This window comes from Clupea harengus, chromosome 7, assembly GCF_900700415.2.
Source record: "Clupea harengus chromosome 7, Ch_v2.0.2, whole genome shotgun sequence".
Lineage (NCBI taxonomy): Eukaryota > Metazoa > Chordata > Actinopteri > Clupeiformes > Clupeidae > Clupea > Clupea harengus.
This window is the reverse complement of record NC_045158.1, coordinates 5,726,014-5,738,718: the sequence shown is the minus strand read 5'-3', so window position 1 is coordinate 5,738,718 and position 12,705 is coordinate 5,726,014. Positions and strand designations below refer to the sequence as shown.

At 39.3% G+C, this 12,705-nt stretch overlaps 1 protein-coding gene and 1 pseudogene across 1 annotated transcript; one reads left to right on the top strand and one right to left on the bottom strand.

The window, feature by feature from the left end:
- Positions 1 to 2,494: 2,494 nt before the first annotated feature.
- LOC105902228 (perforin-1-like) lies at positions 2,495 to 3,354 on the top strand. The gene is made up of 2 exons (XM_012829777.3): positions 2,495 to 2,596; positions 2,811 to 3,354. Exons 1-2 carry the CDS (start codon positions 2,544 to 2,546, stop codon positions 3,238 to 3,240), a joined length of 483 nt encoding a protein of 160 aa, XP_012685231.2. The 5' UTR covers positions 2,495 to 2,543; the 3' UTR covers positions 3,241 to 3,354.
- Positions 3,355 to 3,842: 488 nt separating this feature from the next.
- Positions 3,843 to 12,270, bottom strand: LOC105913053 (annotated as a pseudogene).
- Between the last annotated feature and the right edge of the window lie 435 nt (positions 12,271 to 12,705).

Here is a 12,705-nt window from a genome sequence, read left to right as displayed (position 1 = left end):
AAAAAGTAGTTCATTTAAAATGTACTTTAAGTAAAAGTTACTTAGTTACTTTCAACAACTTGATGGGGGCCGCTCCTATATAGTGCAAAAAAGGACAAGGGGTCATAAATCCAATACAAAAACTAGTTATTTTTTATTAAAGGAGAATCTTTAGAAATATAAGTGCAATGACATTAAACATGTCAAACATTAAACATGTCAACACAACATTTAAGAACTTTTGGGAGGACGTGTCAAGACATGAACCACATGACAGCTAAAATAAAAAGTTGAAATACCGCTGCCCCACTGTAAACTTTGGTTACTTTACTTGTGTCCACCTTTAGAGCATTAGTCTACAAACTTCTTGTTGAGTTTGAGCAGCAGCTGATTTTCAAGATGAGTAGAGTTCATCTGGGCTAGCTTTGCATTGAACAGCAATCCAGCACAGCTGAAGAGTCGCTCGCAGGCGGCCGAGGCAGGTAGGCCAGTATTGAGTTTCAGGGACAGTTTTTTGATATTCTGAAAGGCGTTCAGCAGATCCATATTGACTGAGACACAAGCTAGGTACCCTTCTAACTCCCCTGTACCTTCTGACCTTCTGGACTTCATTGAGGAAAATAAATCATCTTCATCTGATGAATGTTGTCCAACTTGCTCCAGCCTCCAACATCCGGTCAAGGTGTTGTCTGACATAGACTAGACCTGTAGAATGACAAACAACATTTCTGACAATTAAGTATTGAGCTGCCATCAAGAGTGCATCATAACACAGAAATAGCTATAAATAGCTACTTGAGATGACAGACCTACAGTATACAGAATTATAGCATTATTTTCTATTTCTACATGCATCACAATTCATAATCCTCAATTCTTGCTAACCGAGACCCCTGAGCATGAACATGAACATGAAAGACGTGCACGTTGCAAAGACACCACTTATCGTTATCAATATCTGACTAAACATCGTGATAAATTGCAGATAACGACATACACATTGACTTGTCCAACTGTCTGAAAACGGTGGTGTGCGCATTCACATTGTTCTGTTTCAAGGCATGGGAGGCAGCCAAATGATTAGCCTAATATCAGTTTATGTGGTGTATTTCATTGCTGATGTCTGATCTGCAGTTTTTTAACACAATATGAGAGACTGAACATAATAATGCTATGACCTGAAACGAATGGAAGACAGGAATGGAATTATTATTAGTCTATTGGATGACCGCTGTCGACGTTAGCATACTCAGGGCGGTTGCAAGTGCTAGCCAAAATTAGGCTACTACCTACTAGTGCCATGAAACGCATATTTTGCTTAATGGAGCAAAGCTAACTAAATGACAAAAACGCTGTCTGAACTACTAATGGAAAGGGACAAATACTGTACTTACCAACACATGCTTGCGCAGATTTGAAGATGAATGTTTATAAGCAGAAAGTTCTGACTGGCGGATTAGGCACAGTTTACACAGCATATAGCTGTTGCCTCTTTTACGTTGGAAGGCAAACTGCTTGCTGAGATGTGGCCACGGGTTTTCGTCATCTTCTTTAATTTCAACTGGCGGAAAGTTCGGTGCTTCAGCTTGTTGGTGGTCCGCAACTTGTTGGTACTTGGTAGTCCGCACTATCATCTTCCTCCATATCTATCTCTCGTGACTCGGCACCGTACCGGCGCCTTGCATGACTCCATCATATAGCAGCATCCACCATTGCAGTGAGAATTGTGGTGCGCGATTCCCGCCTTGAACTGTTTGTTTTTTTTACTCAGTAACGGATGTAATTTCCAATGTAGCGAAGTACAATACTTCAGTCAAAATCTACTTAAGTAAAAGTAAAATTACCGATTTCAAAAACTACTTAAAAATTACAAAGTACACAAAAAAACTACTCAATTACAGTAACGTGAGTAAAAGTAATTCGTTACTTTACACCTCTGAGAACAAGATTGGAAACCTAGACTAATCCCTTAATCCAACTGTAGTCATCCTAATACAACATAAAAAACTACTAAAGAAAAAATGATGATCAAGATGAAACTTTCATCTTTTACCCTCCATACATGTTTTAACGTTTACAGCATAATCATCATCAAACATGAACTGTGTTTGTTTAGTGTTGTGGGTTTGTTTTCAAGATGCTGTTTGGTGAAATAATTCACTGGAGGAGGAGCAAATCATTACATCAACAAACAGCTTAGTGTTAATTTTTTTTATTCTTGGCAGATATGTGATACAATAAATTGTAGCTTAAAACACGACATATCAAATATTGCAAGAAGTAGGAGAAAATGTATTTAAATTAAATTAAGATATTTTGAAAAGTTTGTTCACTGTATGAGAGCCTGAATTATGTGAACGACTGAACTTATTATATAACACCAAAATTACTTACACCTTTAATTTATCAAACTGGATAAAAATACATGGTCTGTTGTTCTGGGTCAAGGCAACCTGAACAGGTGCTTATTGTCTTTGGCCAGAATTCCCCTGAGAGTGGCCCAGGTGCGGGATGACCAATGAATGGACACACAGCGATGCTCCTTTAAAAGCTGAGCGCAGGTGATGATAACTCATCTTGGGCTTGACACAGAGCCTTCATACTCCACAAGACACAGGTACGAAACAAAGTCTGGCCTGATTTTGCCCTTATTAATGTAATGAATTAATGTGTGTTGGATTTGGAACCACTCCTTCATGAAGGTTTTATTAAGATTACTTTTTTGATCTTTGCTTGGAATGACCAACACAAAATACATTTGAGTCAGTCGGAACATTGAAGAAAGATGATTTAGTTTGGTGTGTTGTATGTGCATTTGTTCTCTCTGTTAGTTTCTACCATGCCTTAGAGCCCTTGTCTGTCCTGAGAGTCATGGCAACCACCTGTACCTCCCTGCCCCTGGGCCTCCTTGTCCTGTCTCTGCTGTGTGTGGCTACTGCTGACGTCCGTGTGTGGGGCATCCGTGCCTACGGCCTGAGCGGCGACGCCTGGAGCCCTCCTGACCCCTACGTCAAAGTGTTCTGTGGCAATGCTTTTGGCGGCACGACAGAGTTCATAAAGAACAATGCCAACCCCTCCTGGAGCGCGGCATTCAGCTTTCCCCACGGAAGACCTGGAGATGCCCTCAAACTGGAGGTGTGGGATAAGGACCTGATGCGTGACGACCATCTGGGGACCTGCACTACTACTGTACAAAATGGCAGCAACTCGATGTCTTGCTCATTAAGGAAAGGCAGGGTACAGTTCCGCTACGAGCTGTGATTGTTGCCATCTAGCTACAGATTTATGCATTCTGTCTAGATAAGCTGTGGCTCACTGTAGAGGATGTGCAGTTTCTGCACATTTTTGATGAGAATAAAAAAACTTCAACTTCAACAACTTGCTGTGTCATTTCTTCATATTAGAAATAATGCATTGCCATTACCCACAAAAACAGCAGCTACGAAAGTAGTTCTTTTAAAAAGACAATGTTAGAATAATACCAGAACTGAAACTGATATAACCAGTCACAATTGACCCTTTCCTTCGAAGTGCTGGGAGGCTTATTGTTAGGTGAAAATTCACTCAAGTTACCTCAGGACTCCGGAGTTGCATATAAGTATATTTATTAAACAACAACAACAAGCTCGTTGGGCTCACCCATGTCCCGTCAGGTCAGAGAGAGACACAGGCCCACTCCCACTATGCAGCAGACGAGAGAGAAGCAATATTAAACACATTGCACAAGGTTTATATAGATAGAAGTTTAGCGTTCTGACGGCAAAACAATTTGTCAGCAGGGATAACCACGTGGTGGGTCTCTGACGTCTGAGGATATCTTACTATGCTTTCTGTGCTCTTACACATATGCAGACTAAGTGGCACCTAATAATCTAAGTTACACACACACAGAAACACAGAAAAGCCATTATTCATACAAGGTAATTATTAATACAAGGCACTTGATTAATATATTCTTAAGTCATTAACAGTGTAGCGAAATTATCTCTATCATTCCCCACTAATTATCCGTTTCAATGGGTAATTCAAAATCACAATCATAATCACAAATCATCGTTCTTATGGTCAACTATCAATTTCAATGGATAACCCCAAAATCATCACTCTGAGCTTCATCACATGGATTTTCAGAACCGAGATCATTACTGAGCATCAATCCATATCATCATAAGTCAGTCATTAAATGTCATCATATTTCTCATCACACATTTGTATACTTTGCATTTATAAGCATTTATAAGCATATAAGCAACATTGTGGGCGTCAACTGTGTCCACTATCATAGTGGTCACCATTTTTCCGAATGCAGGGTATCACATAACATGTACAGGTTGCCAATATACACAGGACAAGTAACATCATTTGTACACAAGACATTAAGATTCTTTTCCTATGAAGAAAACATTCCAGACAGGGCACGAAACCAGTCCTGAGCATCAGCTCCTTGCATTTTGTCTGACAACTTCTGATCATATTAGTTTATCCCCAATCACTTGTGTAATGGTTTCACACTGTGTCCAGTTCCCTCGGTGTGTAGCATTAGCTCGCCTAGGCTTCAGATAACATTCAAACAGGCCTCTTTGCTGTGTCCTTCAAGGCCCTGCTCCGCATCAGTCATTTTGCAGAACACATCGGCTGTTGAAAATTACACTGGGTAGGAAAATGTAAACAGTCTCTTTGTGGAAAGTGTGTTTGGGCAGTCTGGTTCACCATTTCCACCACGGATGATCTTTAGCCAGACCCCGTCACGGTCATTTGACCAAGACCGGTGTCTGTTGTGAAATCCATCAATATGCTAACAGTCCCAAAATGTAGAGCAGTACAGTTATTATTAAAAGTCCCACAAATTGTTTCATTTTTCTTGTAACTCCCCATGACTTCACAGAGATAGGACCGCCCAACCCTCCCAGTCTCTACTAGGCTCTTCTACCCCACAGGACAGCGTTGTTTTCTTCACCAACGTTTGAGACGGGTGGTCTCTAAAAACACCATCCCCCTTTGTAGGTTGGACTTCCTGTCACAGTGGGCCGGCCCTTGAAAACTGTAGAGGAAGACAGCTCCTATCCTCTGTCTCTGTCTAAGGCCAGCTTACTCGTTTGCAATGTGTTAGATGTATCCAGGTGGCTCTCTCAGCTATCTTGACTGCGGTAGTTGTTGACAGTAGCACTTGGTATGGTCCGTCCCACTTGGGCGAGTGCCAGTGTTTTCTTTTGAGGCTGTTGATTAGGACCCAATCTCCTGGTCCAACCTTTGTTTCAGCCTCACAGGTTCCTGCGGAGCACAGAGAGTTCTGAGAGCATTTTGCTAATTCACATTTGTGCCATATATTCTGCAAATGTATATTCAATCTCTTTATCTGTTTAAGCATATGATTTTAGGCAGTTTAGGTTCTTCCAAACATGATTTCAAACAGTGATAACCCTTTACTGTCTTGACAACATGCATGCTTAATTTCACAAATTTCACTCTTGGATTCTCAACTTGCTTTTAATAGTTTGGTTCATTCTTTTCTACCAGTCCAGCTGACAAGGGGTTGTGTGAACATTGATTGTATATGACCTGGGTTCAAGGCCAGTCGGGGTGATTGCTCTCTCCCTTCGCTACATATGGTGGCAGAAGTGGGTACAGTGAACTGCCCCCAATAATCCAAACCTGGTCCACCTCTTTTGCTAGGTCTGTTGTGTCCAGAAGACAAAGGGCTTCACTAAAGTCAGACGCCAAATAGTGAGCTCCTGGTGGAGGCTGCCTAGGTCAGAGAAGAAGGGGGAGAGGAATGTCAGCACATTTTAAAACATCCATACTGATGCTTTTTACATTTTTTATTATAGATTGAACACATATTCCCCATACCATATTTCCCTATTCTATCCAATAGAGATAGTTCTAATGATCCATAATGTGGGTTAGCTGACAAAGACTAAGACAGAAAAGCCCAGTTTTATAAACATAATGTATCTACTGATCAATGGACTAATTGGCCTAAGCAATAGTGGTCAGTATATGCCTACTTTGTACTGAACGTTTGCATTGAATCTTTAAATAGTAAGATTAAAACAAAGTGCATGTAGTGGCATTTAGTCCAGTGCTTATGTGGCTTCACTAAAGTCAGACGCCAAATAGTGAGCTCCTGGTGGAGGCTGCCTAGGTCAGAGAAGAAGGGGGAGAGGAATGTCAGCACATTTTAAAACATCCATACTGATGCTTTTTACATTTTTTATTATAGATTGAACACATATTCCCCATACCATATTTCCCTATTCTATCCAATAGACATAGTTCTAATGATCCATAATGTGGGTTAGCTGACAAAGACTAAGACAGAAAAGCCCAGTTTTATAAACATAATGTATCTACTGATCAATGGACTAATTTATCTGACCATGCAAAGCTACCCATGCACACAACTAAAGCCAGGGCTGCCGTGTCTTGAGTTTACTGAGGCTCTTACTTCAGCTCTCTGCTGAGAACAACATTGATCCTGTTCTTGAGAGGTCTATTCTGGGCTGGAATAGAGAACCACGTTTTTCTGCCCATGATGACAACATTCTTTTTGCCTGGTGAATGAGACTGAGTTTAATGCCAGTGCGTTTAAAAATGAACATATTAAATGAAAGGCAGATTTCTGAGTAGTGTACATAGTAGTGTAGAGTGTAGTGACATATCATATTAGACTTCAGCCTAGGAGTAATGGATGGTCAGTTCCTGAGAACATCAGCACCAGAGAGTACATGTGTAACTGTGTCTGTTTATGACTCTTCATTATAGAATTACTATATCCCTGGTATAGTTATAATATACAGTTACAGTTCAACTGAGAATCATTGCTGAAACAGACCTTTGAAACAACAAAACTTATCTTTACAGAACATTTTTACATGATGTTGTGCAACTCACACGTGACATGTCATGCCTGTGTCACTCACCTTTCTAGACCTTTTATGAAAGTGATTAGGGGTGGGCGATATGGCCAAAATCTTCTATCACGGTATTCGTAATTGTATATCACGGTTACGGTATATATCACGGTTTATTATACGTAGGGTGACCAGATTTGAGTTTGTGAAAAAGAGGACACTTCAGCGGTGGCGAAATGTGTCCACAGACATAGGCTATACAGTATGATCTGCTTTATTTATTGACCCTTGAGAACACTAAAGTGCAGAAACAATACTGCCTCAATAGGCCTATTGGCCTAAGCAATAGTGGTCAGTATATGCCTACTTTGTACTGAACGTTTGCATTGAATCTTTAAATAGTAAGATTAAAACAAAGTGCATGTAGTGGCATTTAGTCCAGTGCTTATGTGGCTTTCAGTGGTTCTTTAATGTACTTTCAGAAGAGAAATCAAGTGTTAACTTTCTTTTCAATGTTTGTTCATATGTTAACGCAATAATGATGAGAAAAACATTGTCTTATATGGCCACATATTAAAATAAGAAAATTAAGAAGTTGGCAATTACACATAGACGCCCCATTGACCGCTTCAGCCCGTTGCTGCGACGTGCGAACGTCGCCGCAACATTGGTGAGGTGAAGCCTGTAAACAAACGCAAGTAAACGATGGAGCTGCGGGGTTTTTTGCATAAAAAGCACGTTTACATTTCTCAACCGATTTCACTGAGTCGTTTTTTTATTCAAGGGTTTATGATCTAGGTGGAGTACCAAAACAAGTTGTCTCCATGTTACTTAGAATCTCGACAGTTATAATCGCCATAGACATATATACATACGTATATGATAATCGCCATAGACGCTCACTGTTCTTGTGCTCCCACAGCTCCTTCACTATGAAATACTGAAAATAAATCTAAACTATCGAAATAGTGCATCTTTAACTACTAATATTTGACCATCATTGAGAAAAATGGAACAGAATCTGCAAATAAATGGCTACACTAGACACTTCAGTCCATATTTTTCCGCTAGATCTTTCAGTAGAATCTTTCCCAACAGTCGATGATTACTCAACAAGTAGGCATGATAGTCCTTGCAGGTCATGTGCTTAAAAATTGTACTAGGTATCGGCTCTTCAGAATGTTCAAAAAAGTTCAGTTGATTTGAATGGGCCACCCCAACGTTTGCAGGTCTGTAATTTCTTTATATTCACTGCTGCGAAAAAGTAATGACCATCATTGGCAACGGGTTTTGTGCTTTAATTCACGTCTTTCATATCATATTCATATTCACTGTTGATGCCAGGTCACTGGGAACTGACCCAACCACATCCTTCTCTTTTAGACCAATACAACAGCATGAAGTCCTCTCTGCTCTTCGTAATTCTAAATGTATGAAGAGCTCAGTGGGTGCAGACCAGTTAGACCCACGTCTCTTGAAGCTTGCTGCCCCCATTATAGCCAGACCCCTGACCCACATTTTTAATCTATCACTTTTTTCTGGCTACATTCCTAGCATCTGGAAATCTGCATTAGTGGTGCCCCTTCATAAAGGGGGAGACCCAAATGAAATGAACAATTATAGGCCGATCTCCAAGCTCCCATGCCTAGCCAAAATGTTGGAATCCTTTGTAAATGAGCAAATTAGCTCTTTTCTATCTTTAAACTCAATTTTATGCCCCTTTCAATCAGGTTTCAGAGCTGGCCACAGTACCATTACTGCAACAACCCTTGTGGTAAATGACATAGCCTCTGCTGTAGACAAGAAACAATGTTGTGCCGCTTTATTTATTGACCTGTCGAAAGCTTTTGATACAGTAAACCATGAGATACTTTTTGGCAAACTGAACTCCCTGGGATTTGATAATGTCTCCCTCAGATGGTTCAAAAACTACTTCACGGGTAGAACACAATGTATAGATGTTGCAGGCCTTACATCTGAGGCCCTAGTAATTAATTCTGGTGTCCCTCAGGGCTCTATTTTAGGCCCGGTATTGTTCTCACTTTACATTAATAATATCTGTGACCATCTAGAACATTGCAAAGTCCATTTTTATGCCGATGATACAATTTTGTATGCCTCAGCGCCCTCTATAGATCAAGCAGTTTCAAACCTTCAACATGCTTTTGATTGTGTACAGGATTCCCTAAAGTCCCTCAAATTGATGCTGAATGAGTCTAAGACTAAATTCATGATTTTCTCCAATGGTAGAAATAATGTCCCCTCCACCCATAGGATATGCACCCGTTCTGGGACTAATATTGAGCAAGTTCCTTGCTATAAATACCTAGGTATCTGGCTAGATGATAGGCTGTCATTTAAATCACATGTTCTTGACCTAGCTAAGAAGGTTAAAATTAAACTGGGTGCTCTTTATAGAATAAGATCTTGTTTTACTTTTGAAAACCGAATGGAAATAGTGCAATCAACAATTTTGTCAGTTCTTGACTATGGTGACATTGTTTACATGTATGCTGCACCCTCTACCTTAAAACTCCTGGACTCTGTTTACCATAGTGCTATTTGCTTTGTTACAGGAGACGCTTTCAGGACCCACCACTGTAACTTATACAAGAATGTTGGTTGGTCCCCTCTAGCAGACAGGAGGGAAAAACACTGTCTTTTATTTGTTTATAAAGCCTTAGTGGGAAAACTGCCTAATTATCTCATGTCACTTTTAAAATTAAAATCCATCTGTCATAATACACGGTCACAGAGCCTCATCTCCCTTGAAATCCCCCTTACAAAAACTAATATAGGTAAAATAGCTTTTAAGTTCTTTGCTTCCCATAAATGGAACACTATTCAAGTGGAGTTGAAATTAACCAAGTATTTGTCTGTCAACCAATTTAAGAGCCTTTTAGATAATAAGGATGTGCCTCAATGCTGTTGTTTTGAATGATTCTCTGATTTAATTTTTTTTACTTTATGTTATTTTATTTATTTCTTTTTTATGCTTAATTTCTGAGTTGTTTGGTGTGGTTTTTTTTTAATGTATTTTGTCTGTTTCGTTTTGTTGTGGTTTGTTTATGTATTGTTCTTCTGTACTATGTGGCCTCAATCAGGGCATTGCTGCAAAAGAGCCCTGTGCTCAGTCAATTTCTCCCTGAATAAACAATGATGATGATGATGATGATATCATTCCGCAAGTAGTCCGGTCATTTAACGTAACTTGAAGTCAGCAAGTAATGGGTTGCTACGCAACACCTGAAACTTGAAAGTTCTATTTGCCTGAAGAACTATTTTTTCTAAACGGAAATCACTAAACGGCAACATAATCGTTAAAGAGGTATTTTGGAGGAACGTCTTCTATCATTTTGGCGAGTAACTGTAAAATAAGCGGGATGATGTATAGTTTGGAGGTCATTATCTAAAAATAAATCGATTGGATTTCAAAATAAGAGTATACCGCGGTTGAAACGGTATAGCCAAATCTCTCCCGGTAGACACATTTCTACCGTTGCACGGTATATACCGTCATACCGCCCAGCCCTAAAAGTGATTCAAGCCTACCTTAAACTGTGGGAGTCATTGTCATCCTTTGGAAATGCTTGAATTCATTACTGTTCATAGTAAAAACACAAATATAATTAAATGTTAAATGTTTTGTCATATATATAATATATATATATATGACACAAAACACATACAACATTTGTTGCAGCTGTAGAAGCTACATGCTTGTAATCATATACGTAGCCTACAGCTCATATTCGGAATATGCGGCTAAAATGTTTCAACATAATTTGCTTCATTAAGTATTTTAGTATACAATATGAATACAGTATTAATATTCTGTATACAATATAGCTACCACCGACTCAGAATTTGCACAGTAGCTAACTTAAAGTGGTTGTGCCATGCAGCCTGAACTTTCTACCCCGGACTACAGCAGCACTTGCTTCAGCTTGGACGCTACAGAGTTCTTTAGCTCAACTGTAAAGCCACTACAAGCCAAATGCAAATTGAGCCCACAACGGTTTTTCTAATTCAACATTAACGTTAACTACCGACCATATTAAGAGTTACATAGCTATGTGTTTGTGTATATAGATACATCGTTGTTCTCCTACCTTACCTTAACCTTATTGGATGCCATGGGAGATTGCCATTTTTGCCGATGCCCATATCAGGACAAACTGCAACGATACAACGATAAACTACTGCATAGGCCTACACGTTTAGGTGATCATCAACATAGAGGGCATTACTTGTTCATTACATTCCTAACCACTGACCAAAGCTCTTCTCCGTCCCGGTAGGCCCGCTGCCGTGGACTAGTCTGTAAGTTTTGAAACAGCCAAATCATGTTCCTGTGTTTCATTTTGGGTAGCCATGAAGTGGTGGTCGGCCTACTATTTCCAAGGGTTAAATGTGAATCCGTGTATACAATTTCAATATTTAGTTATCAGATTCACTTCACTTCTTTTTTGTTAGAACAAGATAAACCTTTTATATTTTACCCTCCATACCTGTTTTAACAATAACAGCATAATCATCATCAAACACGAACTGTTTGTTTAGTGTTTTGGGGTTGTTTTTAAGATACTTTTTGGCAAAGAAGAAGGAGCAAATCATTACATCAACAAACAAATGTTATTTTTGGCAGATATGTGATACAATAAATTGTAATTTAAAACACGACATATAAAATATTGCTTAACGGGCAAGAATTAGGGGAAAATTAATTTAAATTAAATAAAGATATTTTGAAAAGTGAATGACTGAACCTGTTCTGCAACATCAAAAGGACTTTCACCTTGAATTGATCAAACTGGATAAAATGTCTGTGTTCTGGGCCAATGCAAACTGAACAGGTGCTTATTGTCTTTGGCCAGAATTCCCTTGAGAGTGGCAAAGGTCCGGGATGACTCAATGAATGGACACACATCGATGCTCCTTTCTGACGTTGGAGGATATCTTACTATGCTTTCTGTGCTCTTACACATATGCAGACTAAGTGGCACCTAATAATCTAAGTTACACACACACAGAAACACAGAAAAGCCATGATTCATACAAGGTAAATATTAATACAAGGCACTTGATTAATATATTTTTAAGTCATTAACAGTGTAGCGAAATTATCTCTATCATTCCCCACTAATTATCCGTTTCAATGGGTCATTCAAAATCACAATCATAATCACAAATCATCGTTCTTAGTGTCAACTATCAATTTCAATGGATAACCCCAAAATCATCACTCTGAGCTTCATCACATGGATTTTCAGAACAGAGATCATTACTGAGCATCAATCCATATCATCATAAGTCAGTCATTAAATGTCATCATATTTCTCATCACACATTTGTATACTTTGCATTCATAAGCATTTATAAGCATATAAGCAACATTGTGGGCGTCAACTGTGTCCACTATCATAGTGGTCACCATTTTTCCGAATGCAGGGTATCACATAACATGTACAGGTTGCCAATAAACACAGGACAAGTAACATCATTTGTACACAAGACATTAAGATTCTTTTTCTATGAAGAAAACATTCCAGACAGGAAACGAAACCAGTCCTGAGCATCAGCTCCTTGCATTTTGTCTGACAACTTCTGATCATTTTAGTTTATCCCCAATCACTTGTGTAATGGTTTCACACTGTGTCCAGTTCCCTCGGTGTGTATCATTAGCTCGCCTAGGCTTCAGATAACATTCAAACAGGCCTCTTTGCTGTGTTCTTTAAGGCCCTGCTCCCCTTCAGTCATTCTACAGAACACATCGGCTGTTGAAAGTTACACTGGGCAGGAAAATGTAAACAGTCTCTTTGTGGAAAGTGTGTTTGAGCAGTCTGGTTCACCGTTTCCACCACGGATGATC